We start from the raw sequence: 25,000 nt of genomic DNA, 5'->3' as shown, positions 1-25,000 counted from the left end.
CTAGGTCTAATAGTTTACTAGTTATGAGCTGGACAGGATTTTTCCATATTTGGCCATAACACCTTAATTAAAGGTCAAAGCGACCTACTTTTTGTGCGTGACACACCATCTACCCAAGAAGTATCAGTTGACAAAGTTTGATAATCCTAGGCCTAATAGTATTGAAGTTATGAGCCGGACAGGAATGGACAGACGGACGGACGGACAGACGGACATGAAGAATATAACATAATACGTCCCGTCTTAAGACGGGCGTATAAAAAACGGGAGGGTTGCAGCCCCCCCCCCCCCCATCCCACAACGTCTGCTTACATTTTTAAAAAATAAAATCTGACACTTCTTAAATTTCTACCCAACTAGAATTCAAAATTCTTGATCACAAATTTTTAGTTCATCCCACCTTTTGCGGAAAAAAGTTTGCATCTCTACTTGTCTACATAATATTACGTGTATATGTTTATTAATTTTCATGATTTTTCGCATATCATATAATTATGTGCATGTATATGAATAGGTTTTATATCGCATAAGTATAAAATATTTACTTTTTTTAACTCTTTATGATTAAAACACTTGATTTTCCCAAGTTGTGTACAGACTAAGAACTTACGCCTACTCATGAGCAGGCCTAAATTTAAACCAAAATTTAGTCTCGACTAAGTCTCCGCCTTTTTGCGAAACGCAACGTAGTCTGACTTCCGGGTTTAGTCACTGATTTAGTACGGACTAAGCTTAAGCCTGGTCGTAGGCTTTTTTGAGAAACGAGCCCCAGAAGTCCTCAAGAGGACTCAATGCTTTTGGCATGCATACCAACAGTTTGACTGCTTAATGTCCAGGAGTAAAGAAGATTTTTAAATATTGCACTAAATTTAATGGTTTTAGTGGTTTTGGTCCCACCCCTCAGGCCCCAGGGGGGTAGGGACCATGAAATTCACATTTTTTATTTCCCTTCCTCCAAAAATGCTTTATGTATGGCAAAATTAGTTGAAATTGGTTGAGGGGTTGCAGAGAAGAAGCTGAAAATGTTCATATGTTAACACACAACAGACTAATGACATGGAGGAAAACGGAGAGCAATAGGTCACCTGAGTGACTCAGGTGACCTAACAATAGAGCATCCTGCAAGGTGCTGTCTGGCTTATTATAATGTATTGTTATAGAAGGAGCTTAGTTAGAGCCCCATCCCAGGTAGCTGCCCTACATGTCACCTTTAATAACTCTGGGAAATAAATGTTAAACAACAGGCCCATGGACCACATTGCTCACCTGAGTAGCTTTGACCATGCTGTTTAATACCTGACAACCAAATGTGATGCTGTGGGGGGTCATGACCCAACATTCAGAATTGAAATGTTGGGTCATAGCGTGCGACGACATTTTTCAAGGTTGGAGTAACAATATGGTCCCTAATTTTTAGGCATCAATGCAAACACATGCATGTATATGTTACATTTTATTGCAGACTTAATTTGTACTCAGTACAGGCTACTTTTGCTTGTATAGGAACATTTCAGATAAATAGTAAGATTCACATTATTTAGTTAATTAACCCTGGTAATGCTGAACCCGGAATATTCCGGGTTTCGAATGCATGTGCTGTGAGCTGAACCCGGAATATTCCGGGTTACGACATATTGTTCATTAGCATATTTTTATAACGTATTTTTAAACATCCAATGGAAATAAAGTCTAATAAAAACCTTTTCCTTATTTGGTAATACGTTTGGGGTTAAAACTAGCTCAGTGACGTAGCTAAAATCTGATTGGTTGTTATTTAAAACAAGTGTGTAGTTGCGAGTTTATTTATGGGTGACCCAAAATGGCGGCGTTCTTACCACAACATGAAAACTTCTTCAACGAGTTATTTAACGACGATGAAAGTGACGAAGAATTTGAAGGATTTGAGTCTGATGATCTGGCCGACAGCTCCGATGAAGAAGACAACGCTAATCCTAATAATTTCATGGCAAACTGGCAAGATGGTGACCGACCTCGCACCGACATGGGCTTCACAGGCGTCCCTGGACTAAATGTTGAAATGCCAGATGATCAACGTTCGCCACTTGATTTTTTCAACCTATTCATCAAGGATGATGATTTCCAGACTATGGCAGACGAAACTAATCGCTATGCGGAGCAGTATCTACAACGAAATGAGGGAAACCTCAAGCCTTCTTCCCGATTTCGTAACTGGGTCAAAACCACACTGGATGAAATGAAGGTGTTTATCGCAATGACGATTGCGATGGGTTTAGTAGTTCAGCTGGACATTTCCGAGTATTGGACGACATCGGAGGTGAATACCACACCGTTTTTTCCGTCATTAATGCCAAGGGACAGGTTTTGGCTCCTCATGTGCTTCTTTCATTTGGCAGATAACAGCGCACAGGTACGTCGAGGAAACGCGGGTTACAACCCTCTATACAAACTCGGATCCCTTTACAAAAACATTATTTCTTCATTCGGGACTGTGTTTCGTCCACACCAACATCTGTCTTTGGATGAAGGGATGGTACCGTGGCGAGGAAATCTGTCTTTTCGTGTGTACAATCCAGACAAACCCAAGAAGTATGGGATCAAGGCCTACATGTTGTGTGATGCAGTGACTGGGTATTGTTTACGTTTCAAACTTTATACTGGGAAATCGGAGACACCTGCTAGTGCAAATGGGGCTACATACGACTTAGTTATGGACATGATGCGAGGATACTTTGGACAAGGTTACATTTTGTACATGGACAATTATTATAGTTCACCACAGCTTTACACAGACTTGTTTGTGCTCGGGTGTGGTGCCACTGGAACATTACGGGTTAATCGGAAGGGAATTCCACAGCGAATAAAGGACAAAAAGGTGGACAAAGGTAACATGTTCAGTATGTGTAATGATGAACTTGTTCTTGTGAAGTACCATGACCGTAAAGTTGTTTACCTGTTATCTACCATCGAGGAAGCTGCAAAAGCCCCCTGTGGAAGAGTGGCACCACGAACAGGAACACCCATCGAAAATCCTGCTATCGTTAATGCGTACAACAAGTATATGGGAGGCGTAGATCGGTCTGATCAAATGGTTTCTTACGCTACTTTCAATGCCAGGACCCTGAAGTGGTGGAAGCGCGTGATTTTCCATGTGATTTCTCTAGCTACTTTGAATGCTTACCTGTGCTACAAGACCCTAACTCCAAGGAAACCTATGCTTCACAGAGTTTTCCGAAAACAACTTGTAACCGAACTTGTGCAGTCCGTTAATAGAGCATGTGTCCCAGGAATGTGTACAAAGCCTGTGGGGAGGCCTAGCACTGCAGCAGAACCCATCATGAGACTGCAGGGGCAGCACTTCCCCATGAAGATCGTTGGAACAGGCTTAAAGAAAAATATTACCCGTGCTTGTGTCGTGTGCTCGGTGGCAGAGAGGCAGAGGCTCGAATCAATTGGTGAAAAAAGGAAAAGAGCAGGAAAGGAATCTAGCTATCAGTGTGACAAGTGTCTGACTGCCTTGTGCGTTGACCCCTGCTTCAAACTTTTTCACACACATAAAGACTACATAGCTGCATACAAGATGCGTGTGATGGTGGACGAGTAGATTTCAGTTCAGATGTGAAAATTATGTGCGGATACAAATCCATCCAAAGAATTTATTTATTATGACATTTTATGTGTTCATTGTATTATTCATGTTATCTGTTATAAGTTATTTAAAGTTTGAAACAGGGATCAATGCACAAGGCACATTGATAACTAGATTCCTTTCCTGTCCTTTTTCTTATGACATTTTATGTGTTCATTGTATTATTCATGTTATCTGTTATAAGTTATCTACTTATTTATTTATTTATTTATTTATTTATTTATTTATTTATTTATTTATCTGTAATTAATCAGTTTATAAATTTCTAATGAAATATTGATTGATTTGATTTAAAAAATGATATTTCTCTTCTAAAATCTATTTCTTTATGTTTTTACCTGTATTTACCTGAAGATTACCAAAATATATATACATGTATATAATTATTACCTGTTAGGTGTGAAAATTATGTGTGGATACATTAAATCCAAATCCAAATCTATTTATCATGACATATTATGTATTTATTGTATTATTCATGTTATATGTTATAAGTTATTTATTTATTTATATGTATTTAATTAGCTGCATATTTAAAGTTATTCAGTCGTTTTCATTGGTTGTTGAAATGGATTATACCTGTTGAAAAATACATCTACCTGTTCTGTAATTGAATGAAGAAAATTATCAATTAATTATTAATTTATTAATTTCTCATAAAATATTGATTGATTTGATTTAAAAAATAATATTTCTCTTTTAAAATCTATTTTTTTTTATGTTTTTACCTGTATCTACCTGGAGATTACCTGTACAGCTGTATATATACAAATATATTGTATTATAACATGTTTGAAATAGAAGCTAAAAGTCTGCTGAACATTTTGATGTATAATATGTCTATATTACTATTATTGTTACTAAATAAATTTGATTTAAACAAACCACCTCTTTTTCTTTCAAAACTAGGCAAAAATATTCAGCTCACAGCCTTTTCACTTTGTATTATATATAGCATTACTAGGGTTAATTAAACAACATAATGTTTGATCAAGACACATATTAAAATTGGTGAAAAATGGAATCTTCAGTTCAAGAGAATTTTTGCAAATTTTTTAAAATATATAAAGTTTCTGGGAAACATTTGTTAAATTCTACAATGATTAATTTTTAATAATTTACAAAATTAGAAATTTTTAATTAGACATTATATTGAAAGAAATACTGAAAAATTGCAGGGGGGGGGGGGGGGTAAGAAATATGTGCCATTGAATTTCCTATTATTAATTTTATCACAAACACGCACACATAAAATTTGAATGAATCAAATATTACAAAATAAATTATGAAGGATACCTAACACCCCAAACAAAAACTTCAAATCCTATTCCCTTGTCATAAGCATTTAACAAAGAAATAAAACGTACAATACATTTTGGGAGGTAGGGGGAGAAATTCATTATATACCTCACTTGAGACTTTGTTGCTTCAGCTTAATAATTAATATATAATATCATGTTATTTTAACCAATAAAATTAACAATAATTTCAATACAACAGGCCCACAGGCCTTATAGATCACCTTAGTATTGTGTAACAACTTTCAAACAATTAAATTCGGTTAATGTTTTAAATCAGAGGCCATGAAATTCACAATTCACAATTTTGAAAGAGGCACCATTGCTGATCATAAATATAAACTTAGCATGCTTACTCTATTTACTTAATACCCAGAGGTAGATCAGAGTAACAAGGAGAAAATGCACCTCCACTTTATAACCAGTTGTGCACCTCACCCCAAAGGAACAACTGACCCTGGGGCCATATATTTCAAAATTTTGCAAATTTTATCATAAAATGGTTGATTAATACCAAAGAGAGGATTTCAAAGCATTAACTTATTTTCAGACTATGTAAACACCCCCCTCCCCTGACCCAGGGGGGCATAAAAAATAACCATTTTGCTAGATGTGCCTTCATTATAAATAAATATATTTGGATCATTGGAATAAAACCCAGGAGCAAAGGAAAAGATTTTCAAAGAATTAATGTATTTTCACTATATAATCAATAATCACCCTAACACCAGAGCCCCTGACCCTGGGGTCATAAAATTCACTTTTTTGGAAGAGGCACTCTTGGGTATCATAACTATGTACTTAGTTTATCTAAAACCAAGAAGCAGAGAAGATTTTCATATAATAAGCACATTTTCACTATATAATCAATAGAGCCCCACCCCAACACCAGGACCCCTGACCCTGGGGCCATAAAATTCACAATTTTGGAAGAGGCACTCTTGCTCATCATAACTATGTACTTAGTTTATTTAATACCCAGGAGCAGAGAAGATTTTCAAAGAATTCGTGCATTTTCACTATATGATCAATAGAGCCCCGCCCTAACACCGGAACACCTGACCCTGGGGCCATAAAATTCAAAATTTTGGAAGAGGCACTCTTGCTCATCATAACTATGTACTTAGTTAGATTACTTAATACCAAGGAGCAGAGAAGAAGATTTTCAAAGAAATAATGCATTTTCACTATATAATCTATATAGCCCCACCCTAGCACTAGAACCCCTGACCCTGGGGCCATGAATTTCACAATTTTGGTAGAGGACTCAATACTCATTACATTCATGCTAACAGTTTGCCTGCTTGATGTCCAGGAGTAAGGAAGAAGATTTTTAAAGATTGCAATAATTTTAGTGGTTTTGGTCCCACCCCTCAGGCCCCAGGGGGTGGGGACCATAAAATTCATAAATTTTGTTCCCCTTCACCCATAGATGCTGTATACCAAATTTGGCTGAAATTGGTTCTGATCAGTGGTTTCAGAGAAGAAGCTGAAAATGTTCAAATGTTAACACACGGCACACGACGCACGACAACGGACGAAAATGGATAGCAATTGGTCACCTGAGTTACTCAGGTGACCTAATAAGCAGATAAAAGCATTCAAGCTAGAAATGATTTCCTGTGGCTAATTAATACATTGGCATGTTTTAAGTAAACAAAGATACTAATCTGTGTGCATTGAATAAATAAGTATGATATTCATATCCCGTTTAATAAAACATATATCGGAAATTTTAGAATGAATTTTCTCAAATCCTTCTTGTAGGGACAAAAATTTTGTTGGGTCAAAAAATGGGGATGATCGATTTTGCGGGTGAAAACAGTAACACACCGCTGGTCATTATGAGTGGTGGGTGAGAGCTCAGTTTTGCAGGTGTGACCGACCGAATGCGGGTCACTTGGCAGGTCTGCTGTTCAAATTTCCACCTTGTACTATCTATTGTAAATCCACGGGTCATAATTTGAACAATTTAAAATCTACACTACCCTGGGATGCTTTAATTTGCAGAAGTTTCAGCTTTTCTGGCCCAGTAGTTCCCGAGAAGAAGATTTTTTTTTAAAGACGTTTCCTATATATTTCAATGTAAAACCTGGGTTCCCTATTGTGGCCCCACCCCACCCCGTGGGTCATGATTTGAACAATTTAGAATCTACACCATCCCAGGATGCTTTCACATAATTTTCAGCTTTTCTGACCCAGTAGTTATTGAGAAGAAGATTTTTTAAGATCTTTCATATATAGTTTGATGTAAAAATGGATTCCAAATTCAAAAAAACAAAAGTAAAAATGTGGAGATAAAAAAGTTCTGAATCTATATACTTATCACTTTTATAACTAGAAGGTTCCAAGGAACACATGTGTTGCCTGCTTTTAGCTTCTTTATTAAAGATGTAAATATAGCAGACATTAAAAACTGCTACTGCCTAGCTTTTCTAGTGATAGCGGTAGATTCCCACTCTATTTCAGTGGATTTCAGGTGAATTATCGACAAGCCTGTTTAACACTTGTATGGGTGACTGCTTCACATTACATATTAAATAGATTTAAGAGTGGTCAGCTATTCATATGCTACTAGCATATAAAGTATTTCATGCAAAAGAGAAAAAACATGTCAGCATGATAGTTCATAAATGTGCAAAAAAACATTCATGCATAGTATAATACTGGGATAGAGTCTGTCAGTCAAAAAAAAAATGATTTCCAAACCTCATATGAATAATTAAGTTGATACATGTATATTCATCATTTTACATGTGTTAAAACTTGTTTCAAAGTCTTTACACCAATTGTCACTTTACAAGATTCATTGTGAGATCCCGATCTCAATGTGTTTTCATAATTTTCATATATCAGTTTGTGTGGTTACTGAATATCATACAGTATCAAAGAACAGTATTATGAGCTCATAAACATGTATAAACGTTAATTATTAACACCCGCCACTCAAAATTCAAAAGTCTAAGGTTAAATTAAATTGTTCTTTGTAAAGTACATCAAACGTTAAGGTCAAGTGAATTGTAACAGTGGTATTTTTATGTGCCGAAATTTTTCGGGGCGTATATTTCTTTTGTCCTGTCTGTCTGTTTGTCTGTCTGTTGTCAAACTTTAACCTTCGCCATAACTTTTGAACCGTGAGAGATAGAGACTCCATATTTGGTATACATACTCCACTAATGAAGCACTTTCAACTGACACCAAGGTTAATGACCTTATGACCTTGACTGTGACTATAAGCTAAAAATAGCCTTTCGAACTTTCACCGTAATTTTTTAACCATATGAGATAGACACTTCATATTTAGTATGCATACTCCACTAATTAAGTTCTAACCTACAATGTATATGCTAAAAGTAGCTTTTTCGAACTTTCGCCACAATTTGTGAACCATAAGAGATAAAGACTATATATCTGGTACGCATACTCCACTAATTACATGTAAGTGCTTTCAAATGAAACCAAGGACAATGATCGTGTGACCTTGACTATGACCTATTTGCTAAAAACTGCTTTTTATACCCGCACTTTCTAAAGAAAGTGTTACTCATGTCCGTCCGTCCGTCTGTCACACTTTTCTTCAAACACATCTTGTTCCTACATTTTACACAGTAGCTTAATCATCTTTTGGGAGATGGTTGGTGGTGTCATGTAGATGTGCAGTAAAAAAATTGGCACTTTTAATTTTTTAGTAAAGTAGGCCAAAAGACAAGTTTTTTATGCAAAAAGTCCCGTCTTCCCTAACTTTTCATTTTATTCAACAGCCTAATCACCTTTTGGGGGATGATTGGTGGTGTCATGTAGATGTGCAGTAAGGTTTCAATTTTGATTTTGCCCGGTGTGGGGACAAAATCGAAAAATGACGTTTTTTATGCAAAAAGCCCCGTCTTCCCTTAACTCATTCTACATTTTACACAGTAGCCTAATCATCTTTTGGGAGATGGTTGGTGTGCAGTAATGTTTCGGAATTTAGATTTTGCCCCGGGGGGTCAGATAAAAATATTTGCCGTTTTTATGCTAGGTAAAAGCAGGTGAATTATCGCCCGTCTTCCCTTGATACTTCTCTTACATTTTACTCAGCAGCCTAATCATCTTTTGGGAGATGGTTGGTGGGGTCATGTAGATGTGGAGTTAGGTTTCGGAGTTTTGATTTTGCCCCGGGGGGTCAAATGAGTGTTTTGAAAGGGTTACAATATGGTTGCAATATTTGAAAAGCTGTTTTTTTCATGCAGAGATATGCATGTGTGATGTATTCATGTTTTATATTTTCTTTAGTAATTTGTTTGTTTGTTGTGAAACATCTCTCTCAGGAATTTTTCCCTCATATGGAGACAGCACCAAATAATAATGAAGACAAGATGTGTTTGTGAAACACTGATGTCCCTGTATGGAAGCCTATGGCGAAGGTTGAAGTTTCTCAAATATATGTCAAACTCAAAGGTCAAGGTCAAAGGGTTCAAATTGTTGATATCAGAAGAAAGTCTTGTCACAAGGAATGCACATGTGAAATAAGTAATCCCTAGTACCTGTTGAAAAGTTAATTGCCAAGGTTAATTTTTTTTTAAGTGGTTCAAACTCTAAGAGACTCAAACATATTTAAACCTGTTGACAGTTCACAATGAATACAGTACATGTTAAGCATGAAAGCCCTAGCACCTACTGATCAAAATTTAAGCCAAGTTTAAGGTTTGGTATTTTTCTTGTAAAAATGTGTATCCTACTCCCGAAAAAAAATTCTGGATCCACACCAGTATTGGCAGTAACAAAATGAATATTAATCCAATGCACACCAGACTGCAGCATGACACTGCTACATTTAATGCTATTCCATTCGGCAAACCTTCTGCCGTGAGACCTTATCAGATGCAGTTTGTGTGCCGAAATATATAAAAATTAAAATATATAATGGGTGACGCAACGTGATGTGATGTAGAAATTTACATGTTAACATGTATAGTACAAGAGCAAATTTTAGAATTAATTCATAACAAACGATGTTTTAACAAAACTGTTCCATCTAGCCTATTCCAAAACGTATGTGCTGTGTGATTGTGATGTCGAGAGGGGGGGGGGGGGATTAGTAAATTTGAAAAGGTCCTCAGCAATTATGAGCACAACATTTATCAAAATCTAATTTACATCATTAATAGAATTCAAATTGGTATATAATGAATTAAGCATGTAAAATAAATATAAGAGGTTCAGAGTTATAGGTCATAGGGAGAATTTCATACTCAATTTGATGAATACACTGTACATGTAAATTATATAGAATCTATTTTGACTTTTTCCTTGGAAAGTTTCTGCTATCAAAATGTAGGAGCGTGTATTTAGAGGCAAACACCTTAGTGCGGGTATTACTGTCTCATGACAGCATCTAGTTAGAACTTTGTTGCCGCCGGGCGCATAGTGTTTCACAAACACATCTTGTTTATAATGTTTTATGAAGTCAGCGAACATGCTAAACTGCACAGAATTATCTCTTAAATGTCAAAAAAAATTGGCACTTTTAACTTTTTAGTAAAGTAGGCCAAAAGACAAGGTCAAGGGTCATAAGGCCGGTTACCATAACAATTTTCAAATATCATAATGCCAAACTTTTGATATGTGCAAAATATCAAGTCCATATCTCTTACAGTTCTTGAGATTCAAGGTGTGAAAGACGGATAGAAATCTAGACAGATGCCGGGTAAAGTGATCCCCTGGTGCCACTCTGCTCTGCAGCTGACACAATAAATGCTCCCATTTAGTCTTAGCGACAAAATTACTCTATTTAGACTTCCACTAGATAAAAATATTTGCCCTTTGCTGGGTAATTAGGGTAAGAGTTGATATTCCTTACATTCTGTGGTGGTGCTGGTCATCTCTACTGTTGTGGAGATATGGGCTGCTGGCTTATCAGGTCTAAAATGGTACTGTCTCTCTTCTCCAGTCACCAAATCACAGGGCACCTCCTACAAATTCTGAACTTTTTAAAAATGGTTTTAAAGTATGTGTGATGCACATGCAATACTCATTAATTCAAAAGAAATGACAAATACTGTATTTTTAGCTTAGCCAAGATCCAGCTGAAATTAAAAAAAACAAGAGGCCCATGGGCCACATCGCTCACCAGAGAAGCTTTGACCTTTCTGTTCTTTACCAGATTTCCCCCTTTTAATACATATTGCAACCTCACCCTACCCCACTGATAATAATTTAGACATTTTGAAATCTACACTGCCACAGGGTGCTTCAATGTGCAGTAAGTTTCAGCTTTTCTGGCCCAGTGGTTCTTGAGAAGAAGATTTCCAAAGATTTTCCAATGTATTTCAATGTAAAACTTTGATTCCACATTGTGGCCCCGCCCTACCCCCGGGGGTCAGGATTTGAATAATTTAGAATCTACACTACCCAAGGATGCTTCCACATAAGTTTCACCTTTTCTGGCCTAGTGGTTCTTGAGAAGAAGACTTTTAAAGATTTTCCTATATATTTCTATGTAAAACTTTGATTCCGCATTGTGGCCCCACCCTACCCCCGGGGGTCAGGATTTGTATAATTTAGAATCTACACTACCCCAGGATGCTTCCACATAAGTTTCACCTTTTCTGGCCCAGTGGTTCTTGAGAAGAAGATTTTAAAAGATTTTTCCTATATATTTCTATGTAAAACTTTGATTCCCCATCGTGACCCCGCTCTATCCCCGGGGTCATGATTTGAACAATTTAGAATCTACACTACCCCAGGATGCTTTCACATAAGTTTCAGCTTTTCTGATTTTTTAATAATCCCAACCTATTTTTGTCTTTTCTTGATTATCTCCTCTTGTGAGGGGACTTGGCCCTTCATTTTAATAATTTAAATTCCCCTTCACCAAAGGATGCTTTGTACCAAGTTTGGTCAAAATTGGCCCAGTGGTTCTTAAGAAGAAGTCGAACATGTGAAAAGTTTACAGATGGACAGACAGACGGACAGCTAGACGGATTAGTGACAAAATGTGATCAGAAAAGCTCACTTGAGCCTTCGGTTCAGGTGAGCTAAAAACTAGGAGTTGCCCAGAAGAAAACAAGCTTGGAATATGATGGAAAATTAACAACTTATCATTTTCTCACATTTTCTCTACATTTGTTAAATACTTCCACTGCTAGCAGTCTAAGTGGTCCACAATACACGCCACTTTCAGCATTCATGAATGACTTCAATGCATGATAGGTCTTCCCACTATTAGTAGGCCCACTGTGAAAAATAACTTTTCTTTTCATTCTACGAGCTTCAGGATACCTGAAAAACAAATTAAGAGTATACATTTGACTATGTTTTAAAAATGTTTTAAACAGAAATATAGCATTCCACATAAAATTGTCTATTTCCCTGAGAGGAGACTATTTCCTTCATATGAAGACAACTCCCTGAAAAATCAGAGCTACTCCCTGGGAATACTCCAGCATGAATATTTATCAATAAATTTCACCAATCAAAAATCAGACAATAATTCTTCAAAATGTAAGTGAAATCATTTTTAAAAAAAAAATTTTGTCCTCGGTAATGATGCATACTGTATAAGTAGAAATTTTAGCGAGGATTTAATTTTGGCATTTTTAGCGAGGGTTCTGAGATCGCTAAAATTACATATCGCTAAAAATTTATTGTGTTTTATTTGTAATAGGTTCTTTAATGAACTTTAAAATCGCTAAAATTACATCACGCTAAAAATTAAATACCAGTTCTTAAGGACAAATCGCTAAAGTTTCCACTTATACGATATTAAGTCATCTTACAACTTTTTGAACCATATGCATTTGTGATTACTGTTAATCGCTTTTTATTTGCTGGTTACGAAATTTTAATTTCCATGTATAATAGTATTCCTTAGGATTACTGTAGAAGCACAAATTTTCGTGGGCATAAAATTTCGTTGTTTCGTCTTCAAAAATAATTTCGTGGGCATTTAATTTCGTTGTTTTGAAAGTAACCCTATTCAGTATATAGTCATAAAAAGTTTCGTGTGGGATTTAATTTCGTTGAATATTGTAAACAACGGATTATATATAGCATTACATATAGCATTATTATACATGTACCTCTACTGTTTTTTTCCTATAAAAAAATTAGGCAGTAAAATTTGAATATTTCAATTTCCAATTGTTTTCTCTATGATAAACACTACAAAACTCCATCTTGCTAATTTCGTGGTAATACCTGTGGTATGTCTATTTCTCTACTGAAATACTACTGGAAGGTCAAAAGTCAACCTGCATGTATATGAGTTGAGTACAAATACACTGAAGAAAAAAATAGATGTTTGTTTAATTGTTAACTAAGTAATTAGATCTAATACATCTTTTTACAAACAAAATAAATAATGAATTATCTTCGGATCAAAAGCAAGTCGCTAGCGCAACGCTGTCTACTATCAGCGAGAAGTCCACTTCCGTAAACAGCCTATCTGGAGCACGTGGAGAAATTGGCACAGCCACACTCCTGACTCCATCATCTGATACAGACATCGGCCCTCAGTCATTACCAACCGACTTCGTAAGCAACTCAACTTCCTTTGCTATTTTAACATCCGTAAGCAACTTCACTTCCTCTGCTAGTTTAACATCCACACAAATCGGTTTCCTGACCCACTCCCATTTCATCAGCTGCAACATTGCATTCAATATGGTAGCGGACAAGTGGCCTTGGGCCTATACATGTGTTTGTGCTTCCGACAACCTAAATCTAGGTCACATATATAATTTATGTTAAAAAGATTGCTTTGATCTTATCTTAAAATATTTTTGTTGTTTATTTCATAATTGTTGATACAGTAAAATTCGGTTATAGCGAAGTCCTGGGGACCTGTGAATTTAATTCACTATATCCGTAATTCGTCATATCCGTATAACGAATTCGTATAACCATTATAGCAAATTTGCAATATGCATGTTTTCCTTCAGGTATTACTACCAAATATGTTAGGGAAGCAAATATTACAAAACATATCTTCGATAACTAAGGTTTTATTATGACAAAGTCAGTTCAATTTATCAAATTTTTTATAATCTTTGAATGTTCGTTGTAAAAGATGTAAATTTCATTATATTTAACCTCAACGGGACTCAAAATCACTTCGCTATATCCGAAAATTCGTTATATCAGAGTTCATTATAACCGTAAAAATTTACAAAGATTTGTTAAGAATTTTGCAGGGGACCCAGAAAACGTTCGCTATATCTGTGAATTCGCTATATCCCTGTTCATACTAAACGAGTTTTACTGTATTTGACAACAGTAATTTAACAATTATTCAATTTGTTTCATGTTTTATGGGACTATTTTTTTATAGTTAAATTTGACGTCATGGGGCGGGGCAATGGAAAATAACTTCGAATGCCTCGTGCAGTTCAAATCAAGTAACTAAGATGGTATTTTGATTTATCTTAATATTGTTATTTCAAATTATCCCATGTTTCCCACTACTGTTGATGGCCTTGCATAGTCTCCTAACTAGACAGTAATTCCTTAAATAATTCCATAGATATCTCTGTGAATGGACTAATCCCTGTGCGTTAGTCCATACATGTTAACTCTACTGATTTAGGCTGGAGTCTACTGCTTTTTCATTCCATCTCCCACCTACTGCTTTAATTCGAAAATCTACCACTTTTCTACAAAATATAGTGTTTCTCCTAGACTATTACATGCTATTGTGATGGCGGATAAACAGGAGAACACATAATGAATATAATTCCGCACCTTATTAGCTAACCGTTGCCTGCTACCGCTTTTGAAGCTGAATCTCCCTATTTTTTGTCCCCCGCTTGAAAAGTGGGGGATATTAATTTGGGTTTGTCCGTCCGTCCGTCCATCTTTCTGTCTGTCTCTAACGCTTTCGTTTCCACATGATATCTCGAGAACCCTTTGAGCTTTTGCAGTGAAATTTAGCATAGCAACTCCCTATGGACTAAAGAAGAACCCTTTCGATTTTGAGGTCAAAAGGTCGAAGGTCAAGGTCATAAATAAGCAAATTCTGTCTGTTATAACACTTTTGTTTCCACACGATATCTCTAGAACTGTTTGAGCTAATGCAATGAAATTCTACATAACAACTCCCTGTGGCCTAATGAAGACCCCTATTGATTTTGAGGTCAAAAGGTCAACGTTCCAGGTCGTAAATTTATACATTCTCTCTGTGTGTAACACTATCATTTCCGGGCAATACAGTGGGTCCCGTTTAAACGGATAGTCAGGTTGTCAGAATAGTTTTATCCGTATAGCCGAATATTGGAATAGCCGATTGCAATATTTGCCATACAAACGGCAGATCTACAGTACATAAGTAACAATTTCAACATGGTTGTATTACGTACCTGTACTTTCGTTTTCGTTTGATGAATGTACCAAGTAAGGAAATGAATTATTTCAAGTAATTTAATAACAAGTTCAATATGATTTTGTATGAATAATTTCTTTTTAATTGAAGTATGAAACTTATTTTCATCTTCATATATTTATTTAGCACCAGGCAACTGTTTACATTCATCCCATTCGTTGATGGCCTCCATTTTGGAAAACGGAAGTTGATTGAATACATGACTATATTACGTAAACCATTTTTTTCCGGATTGCTGATTATTAAATAAAAAAAAATGTTTATTGTTTCATCTTTATTTGTATTTGTTTTCAGACGTATATCTATATGGGGTGCATGTGATTTTAAGTCTAAAAATTGCACTTAAAAGTGAACACATATTCAACTAAATGACCAAGCGCTACCATTTAACAGAAAGTCTAATTCTGATAATTTTAATTTAATGTCCATGCAAAGTGTCATACACAAACTGAACAGTTCAATAATTAAAATTTCACACCGAACAAAATTGCACACAAGCCAATTATCAATGATCAAATTAACACCCAAGCAGGTCATCACTATTGTTATCAAAACATATCGATCTACTGTGCCCACTGCTAACACAGGTAAGGTGCTGGCGTGCGTTCAGCCGTGACTAATCCCCTCATTATCATAATTTGACTGGAAGTGTCAAACTTGTATAAACAAAGGATTTACATACAGAAGGTAGAGGTGTGAAAAAGACAATTATTATGAAAATCACTATGATAGGCGAAATTTTTGTATCAGATAAAACGAAAATCCGATATTTTCCTATCAGAATATCAGGTGAAATTATTAATAAATATATAAGAAATGGTTTTGTGCTCTGATATTGTATCAGATTAGCCGAAATATTCGTTTAACCACTATCCGATTAAATGGAATCCACTGTATTTCAAGAAGATTTTGAGCTTATGCAATGTAATTTTATACCAAAACTCCCTATTACCTCTCTCACCCCTCTCAAAGAGCCCCGCCCCATTTGTTTTATTAGTATTTATAGTATTACATGTCGCTATTTTTAGCACAGGGGCATAAGGAGAGTTATTGCGTATAAAACAGGTTCTCAGCAGACTTTATTTTCTTATTACATCTATTAGAACTGTTTAATAAAGGCTAAATAAATCAAACACCATGGATTGTGTAAAATTTTGACAATACCGAACATGAATATATACATGTATGTGACTTCACTTCTGCATATACTTGACTCCATGTAAAGCGATTCTGTGGTCTAGTGGTATGTTTCTCGCTTCCCATGTGAGAGCAGACCTGTTTACCCTTATCGTCGTCTCTCAGTATTTTTGATCAGATTTGTCCATGAGATTTAACATTTGCCAGTAAGAATTTGCTTTCCACTGTTTTTACGTATCTAATTAGAGAACAACTGCTTTTTTGGTTACTAAAACATGGTTAAATAACATGCTCTTTGTCGTGTTATACCATAGCATTTTTGGCAACTCGAAATTGCCGAAGTGCTTGAAATCTCTTTCTTTTACAGTGATTAAAGGGCGTGAAACTGAGAGAGATCATAAAGATGACTGATTGATTGTTTAATGTCTCTCTCAATAATTTTTTACTCATAAAGACGTCACCACCTGCCCATGGAGAGCTGCAAATTTTGTCCTCTACACAGCACTCAAGGCCATAGAGCAGGGAGGGGTCTGTGTCGTGCCAGCACCTATTGCGACACAGGACCCATGTTTATACGGTTTGATTTGAAGGACCGGTCTCCAAGTTGCACAAGTGGGATTCAAACTCTCGACGTAAGGAGCAACTCCTTACTGTGTAGCTCTAAGAGCAGACGCTCTAACCACTGCGCAAGCAGGCGACCAGATCAATGATTGTAGCCGTTCTAAGCCGAGCCGGCATTCTTTCAGCATATTTCAGCAGATTATATTGAAAACTAACTGCTAAATTCCAAACGAACGTATTTCCGTCTTTTCACAATAGCAAAATGTGAGACGTATTTTGGAATAAAATTCTGTAAAAAATACGGCGAAATCGAAAGAGTAAACAGCTCTGTGAGAGGTCTCGAGTTCAAGTACCGGACGGACCCCCCTTTTCTTTGGAAATACTTTTTTTAAAACTAAATAATAGTATTCAGCATGCGAAATGAAAAAATTACGAGGTCTGGCTTGTACAAACTCATAAAATCATCATTACAGTGTGATAAATATTCCATATAAAAAGAATCTTCTATACATGTAATAAAGAATAAGCAATTAAATCGTTATACCCATAATGGTATATTTTATTTGCTTCTGTATACATGCATGTATACATTTAATAATTCTACAAATTCAGTGAGGGGGATCCGACTCCCCCCCTCCCCCCGAACGGCGCATGTTTAACTTTTTCCTTAAGCGGGGGACACAAATTCTCTGAATTAGCTTGTCATCACAGTAGGTTAACATGTATGGTTAGTCAAATGAGCTAATCCCTGCTTCGGAAGCTTATTCCCCAATTATCCGTAATCCTCTAGATTTCACATTTGTATCAGTCTAATATACTGTATAAGTAGAAATTTTAGCGAGGATTTAATTTTGGCATTATTAGCTAGGCTGTTGAGATTGTTACAATTGAATATAGCTAAAAATAAATCGCGTTTTTATTTGCACTAGCTTCTTTAGTGAGCATTTTAAAATCGCTAAAATTACTTTTCGCTAAAAATAAAATACCAGTTTTTAAGGAGAAATCGCTAAATTTGCGTCTCGCTAAAATTTCCACTTATACCGTATTACTGGGCTAATCCCCATGCATTAGTCTGAAAGCCAACTCCCTGTCATTCCTTATCCTCTATTTTTACTCAAGCCCTAGAGGGGCTTGAGTTATCTAAAACGATGCTAGGTCATCGATTTACTCAGTTAAAGTACACGGAAAGATATTATTTTTGTAGATAAAAATATTTCTAGAAACAAAAATGAAGCTTATCTTGAAAAAGTCTGTATATCTAAAGATATTAAGCGTTAAATGTCAGATTCTTTTCTATAGCGAATGTACAATGAGTGAAGCTCCGCAGCCGCAACAGTTTCTATACAGAGATTTCGCGCTTTCCTTGGCGTAGGAATCTCAGGTAACTTTTACAGACGCCGACAAAGCATCATTGGACGAGTCCACTGTTTACTCTGAAAGGTGACGCAGGTTACCCCATCGTTTACAAATTCTACTATGCATGGCCAGAAAACGTATGGTTGTACCCCCCATTGCTTCTCATGGGCCTGAGAATGATGTGCATGTGCACTTTGAGTGACAGTAAAACAATAGCACAACATTAATGTTAAATTCTACCTCGTAGGTTTTTTTTAATTTAAAACAAGAGGCCCATGGGCCACATCGCTCACCTGACCACTAAGGGTAGGAAAAAGTAGAAAATGGCTTTTTATTGTAAAGTTTAAATCCAAAAGTAGTCCCATGACCAATCATGGATTTGCTATTTTTTAGAAAATGATTTTTAAAGAACTTTCCTATATATATCTTTAAAAACTTTGGTCGGCCATTTTGGCCCCGCCCTACCCCCGGGGGTCATGATTTGAAAAATTTGAATCTACACTACTTGAGCATGCTTCCATATAAACATGATGAATTATGGCTTTGTCATTCTTGAGAAGAAGATTTTTAAAGAATTTTCCTATGTATTTCTATGTAAAACTTTGGTCGGCCATTTTGGCCCCGCCCTACCCCCGGAGGTCATGATTTGAACAAACTTGAATCTACACTACCTGAGCATGCTTCCATATAAATATGATGAATTATGGCTTTGTCATTCTTGAGAAGAAGATTTTTAAAGAATTTTCCTATATATTTCTATGTAAAACTTTGGTCGGCCATTTTGGCCCCGCCCTACCCCCGGGGGTCATGATTTGAACAAACTTGAATCTACACTACCTGAACATGCTCCATATAAATATGATGAATTATGGCTTTGTCATTCTTGAGAAGAAGATGTTTAAAGAATTTTCCTATATATTTCTATGTAAAACTTTGGTCGGCCATTTTGGCCCCACCCTACACCCGGGGGTCATGATTTGAACAAACTTGAATCTACACTACCTGAACATGCTTCCATATAAATATGATGAATTGTGGCTTTGTCATTCTTGAGAAGAAGATTTTTAAAGAATTTTCCTATATATTTCTATGTAAAACTTTGGTCGGCCATTTGGCCCCGCCCTATCCCTGGGGGTCATGATTTGAACAAATTTGAATCTACACTACCTGAGCATGCTTCCATATAAATATGATTAATTATGGCTTTGTCATTCTTGAGAAGATGATTTTTAAAGAATTTTCCTATATATTTCTTTGTAAAACTTTGGTCGGCTATTTTGGCCCCGCCCTACCCCCGGGGTCATGATTTGAATATATTTGACTCTACACTACCTGAGCATGCTTCCATATAAATATGATTAATTATGGCTTTGTCATTCTTGAGAAGTAAATTTTAAAGAATTTCCCTATATATTTCTACGTAAAACTTTGGTCGGCCATTTTGGCCCCGCCCTACCCCCAGGGGTCATGATTTGAACAAACTTGAATCTACACTACCTGAGCATGCTTCCATATAAATATGATGAATTATGGCTTTGTCATTCTTGAGAAGAAGATTTTTAAAGAATTTTCCTATAAATTTCTATGTAAAACTTTGGTCGGCCATTTTGGCCCCGCCCTACCCCCGGAGGTCATGATTTGAACAAACTTGAATCTACACTACCTGAGCATGCTTCCATATAAATATGATGAATTATGGCTTTGTCATTCTTGAGAAGAAGATTTTTAAAGAATTTTCCTATATATTTCTATGTAAAACTTTGGTCGGCCATTTTGGCCCCGCCCTACCCCCGGGGGTCATGATTTGAACAAACTTGAATCTACACTACCTGAACATGCTCCATATGAATATGATGAATTATGGCTTTGTCATTCTTGAGAAGAAGATGTTTAAAGAATTTTCCTATATATTTCTATGTAAAACTTTGGTCGGCCATTTTGGCCCCACCCTACACCCGGGGGTCATGATTTGAACAAACTTGAATCTACACTACCTGAACATGCTTCCATATAAATATGATGAATTGTGGCTTTGTCATTCTTGAGAAGAAGATTTTTAAAGAATTTTCCTATATATTTCTATGTAAAACTTTGGTCGGCCATTTCGGCCCCGCCCTATCCCTGGGGGTCATGATTTGAACAAATTTGAATCTACACTACCTGAGCATGCTTCCATATAAATATGATTAATTATGGCTTTGTCATTCTTGAGAAGTAAATTTTAAAGAATTTCCCTATATATTTCTACGTAAAACTTTGGTAGGCCATTTTGGCCCCGCCCTACCCCCCGGGGTCATGATTTGAATATATTTGAATCTACACTACCTGAGCATGCTTCCATATAAATATGATTAATTATGGCTTTGTCATTCTTGAGAAGTAAATTTTAAAGAATTTCCCTATATATTTCTACGTAAAACTTTGGTCGGCCATTTTGGCCCCGCCCTACCCCCAGGGGTCATGATTTGAACAAACTTGAATCTACACTACCTGAGCATGCTTCCATATAAATATGATGAATTATGGCTTTGTCATTCTTGAGAAGAAGATTTTAAAAGAATTTTCCTATATATTTCTATGTAAAACTTAGGTCGGCCATTTTGGCCCCGCCCTACCCCCAGGGGTAATGATTTGAACAAACTTGAATCTGCACTACCTGAGGATGTTTCCCCATAAGTTTCATCTTTCCTGGCACAGTGATTCTTGAGAAGAAGATTTTTAAAATCTGCCACCAAATTTTCATTAATTCCCAATTATCTCCCCTTGAGTAAGGGCGTGGCCCTTCATTTGAACAAACTTGAATCCCCTTCACCCAAGGATACTTAGTGGCAAGTTTGGTTGACATTGGCCCAGCGGTTCTTGAGAAAAAGTCGAAAATGTGAAAAGTTTACAGACAGACGGACAGACGGTTGCCGGACAAAATATGATCAGAAAAGCTCACTTGAGCTTTCAGCTCAGGTGAGCTAAAAATTGTACTAGCTATCTTCAGCTTTGGTAACGGAAGCTACATATCGTACGGAATATGTATTAGACATGCCGCACAGCCAGATGAACCCGTACTCACATGGAATTTTTAGAGCCCGGAGTCGGGAGCCCCCCCCCCCCCTCCCCCAATCCACTTTGAAAAACGTTTCTACCTGTAGACTTGTAACAAGCTATTTGGATTGATGTATATTAAATTATGATCGATGTACCTCATTAACCAAAAAAAAATTTTAAAAAAAAAAATTTATAAATAGTTTGAAGTATATCAATATTAAAAAAATATTAAATTAAGAGGCAGTCCACTGAAAAACCAGGCAGTACTGTATTAATAGGCGGCACATCGAATGTGACGAATATTTGATATTTTATTAAAAACAATATCAATGCAGTCCAAATGGAATAATGTAATCGAAGATTTGTTTGAACATTGCTTATTTAGTAAAATATCCTGTTGTTTCGTATTCTTGAATTCCCCTATATAAACCATTGAATTTAGGTCAGAAACAAAGAACTGTAATTTCCAATACATTTTTATCAGGACTATAATTCATGCTGAACTAAATCTAGAAATATTTCGTCTTTCAGTTTCAAAAATAAAATCGGTGGGCAAAACACTTTTGATAGTAGTTTTCTGGCAAAATATATTGACGTTTTTATGAAAGAACTAACGCCGAAATCTGCATGATTTGGCCCTGTCAATCCCTGAAAACCAAACTTCATTATTAAGCAGCGAAACTTTGGCCAAATATTTATTAGGTGTTAAACCTTTGGTCGCCGTCTTGATTTTTGGGAAGGAAAGCGCGCGTGCTTTATTATAAACATCAAAACCGGATGCGGTACTGCAAAAATACCAAGTTTCAAAGAAATTTAGACCTTTTTACAGCGATTTTTTGTAGGCGCCAACCTTGAACCATGATGAAATTTTAAACACAGTTAAAATGATACATGTTATTCCATAATTCATTTGGTTTTTGATGGTTCACGTGTGGCGCCCTACTTAAATGATACTTTTCAGTACTTTGATGCCTGACTTGTGTAAAAGTTTTTTTTCTCTCAGTACGGCCTAGTAGAAATAGAGGTTGAACTTAATTAGTCATATTAAATGATTTATTTTTAAATAATTTATTGAGGCCGTAAATGAATTTTTAAGGATATAAATTCCACTCGATATAAAACTCGCGTCTGTAAAAAAGGGGAATTTCCGATCCCGATGTGATAAAATAACTGACTATCCGGAATGCAGTTACAATCGACTGAAGATAGAGAAGTTTACATGACTTTGTTGTGGTGAGTATCTTTTATATTCTTCTAAACAAAAAAGTAAAGTAAGCTTTAAAATACACATGCATCAATACAATAGGATGATTCTGAGCTGATAATACATGGACCGCTCGCTTGACCCATATGTCGTCTGCAGTGTGGTCTACTGTCAGATTAGTCCGAAAAATCTGACGTTTTCCTGGCTTTTTTCCGATTTTGATATTTTACTTTCCTGGCATGTAAACTATCAAGATCGTAAAAAAAGCCAGGAAATCGGACTATTCCTGGTATGTAAACTATCAAGATCGTAAAAAAGCCAGGAAAACGTCAGATTTTTCGGACTACTATCAGGTATGCAATAATGCATATCTATATCAAAGTTTATTGTAGTACGTGTGATTGAGATACAAAAAAAGATCGGCATAAGTCTAAATTAAGATTTTATTCAAATCTGCATGTGAGTATCTAGTAAGTTCATTTTAAATTTCACACCAATACGATAAGCAATGATATAACACTGGGACATGTCAGAATCCCCTCTTCTTCTTCTTTTTAAATAAAAGTACAGCACATTAAAGTAATCATGTTTACAAGACCATATATCAATGTAAAAATATTAATTTATACTTTAATAGTCATAATTTACAAAAATAGACACATTAACACAGATATTCAACATCAGGGGGGTGTTTTGTTTTTGTTTTCATGAGTTACCTCTCTTTGAAAAATTCACGTTCTATTTAAGGGGGCCGACTATAGTTTCCATTGCGCAATATTTCGCGCATCATAGTAAAATGAAGCGTATTTACTGTTTTAATGCAACTTTTTTGCTTAATTATTAAAATTAAACAAAATTAAGAAATTATAGGTATAAAAATGTAATTAGAATTTGATATAACTGATTTTTTAACCGATTTTGCAATTGATAGGTAGGTTGACGTCGTTGCAGTGTGTTTTTGACGTTATGATAATCTGTAGCTCTTAGAGAAAGGGGTAATAAAAATATTATTAAAGAAAAAGTAATAAATATACGCTCTTGAAATTTAAAACATAGCAATTTGAGAATATCTCCAATATTTTTATCATGTTTTCATGTGAATCCATTGTGCACGTCATATTTGTAATTCTCTATAAAAATAGTAAAATTTGCTAATTTTTTGCATTTTGAGATGCCCCCTCTGGTAACAAGACGGTAGAATTTTGTGTTTCTTACATATATTGTATAATATAGTATTACTCATCAAATATTATAGTTTGAACAAAATGTCTATTGTAGTATTTGTATAATTTGCTTTAAAGTGCTAAAAATTGGCATTTTCCTATATAATCCTATAGTAAATGTACCTGTATTTTGAGACGGTCCATCAAAAATACCTGGACGGTAGATTTCCCCCAAACTTTGCATGTACACTGAAGTTAATGTAAGTTATATATGGTATAAACATGAAGAGTTTCGCTATTGTAGTTTTCACACATTAAAAATATAGTCGGCCCCCTTAAATATATTTTTAATGATTTTTCTTTAATAATAATTTTTTCTTAAAATAATATAAACAACAATGCAAATAATAACATGTTTAAGCAAATTTATTGGAATATAAGTAGTAGTAAGTGTTTTAAAATATTAAACAGCCAAAATCAATTTTATTATTGTAATTCTGCAACTTTTTTATTGTTGTTCATAAATTAAATATAAATTGCTGGAATGGGGGGTGGATCTCAAGGCGTGTGCATATTTAAAATAAAATGAAAAGAAGTATTATATATTGTAGAAAACCACAGTAAGAACTTAACAGTTTTAAAGGATTTATAAAACAAAAATAAAGCAACAGTATTTGAGGTGGTTAAACTCAATCAAATATCTTTAAAGTATTCCCAGAGGAAGAAGACAATTTTTGTATAATGATGTAAAAAATTCATGTCCTTCCTCAGGCAAAGTTTTAACAATATGTAAGTCCATGAATCTGAGCATACATGGGATGAAATTTTTATTGTAATTCTAATCTGGATGAGATTGAGAAGATATTTTCAAAAGATTTTAATCAGCCATTATTTTGGCTGTAGTTTAAAATAAACTAGAGGTACTGTGAGCAATGAGCTCACTAAATGATACCCCCCGCCTCCCATATGAATATAATGGCAGTGTCCATGTTTTGCTCTGGAAAATCAAACATATATGTCAGATCAAAAAGTAAAATAGGAGGTGCACAATGGCAATATGTAATAAAGATTCTGTGAAAGTTTCATTAAATTTCCTTCAGCGGTATGAGAGGAGCTAGTTGTGGATAAGAGATGGATACCCCAAAGCATAACAGACGGACGGACAGACAGCTAGACAGACGGACGGATGGACATACCGATTACTATATACCCTCCCGCTTTTCAAGCGGGGGGTATATTTATGGCAGTAAAATAAAA

At 35.6% G+C, this 25,000-nt stretch overlaps 1 protein-coding gene across 1 annotated transcript in view; it reads right to left on the bottom strand.

Annotated features, from left to right (window-relative positions):
- LOC134283837 (ATP-dependent RNA helicase SUV3 homolog, mitochondrial-like) overlaps positions 1-25,000 on the bottom strand; it is a 158,796-nt gene that overhangs the window by 94,303 nt on the left and 39,493 nt on the right. The window contains exons 5-6 of the mRNA XM_062766358.1: positions 12,018-12,186; positions 10,766-10,877 (exon numbers count right to left, since the gene is read on the bottom strand). Coding sequence (XP_062622342.1) covers positions 10,766-10,877; positions 12,018-12,186 — 281 coding nt within the window. The remainder of the gene's footprint in view (positions 1-10,765; positions 10,878-12,017; positions 12,187-25,000) is intronic.

Source organism: Saccostrea cucullata, unplaced genomic scaffold (genome assembly GCF_032062105.1).
Source record: "Saccostrea cucullata isolate Sc308-1 unplaced genomic scaffold, CSIRO_AGI_Scuc_v1 ctg146, whole genome shotgun sequence".
NCBI lineage: Eukaryota > Metazoa > Mollusca > Bivalvia > Ostreida > Ostreidae > Saccostrea > Saccostrea cuccullata.
This window is presented reverse-complemented; position numbering and strand designations above follow the sequence as displayed.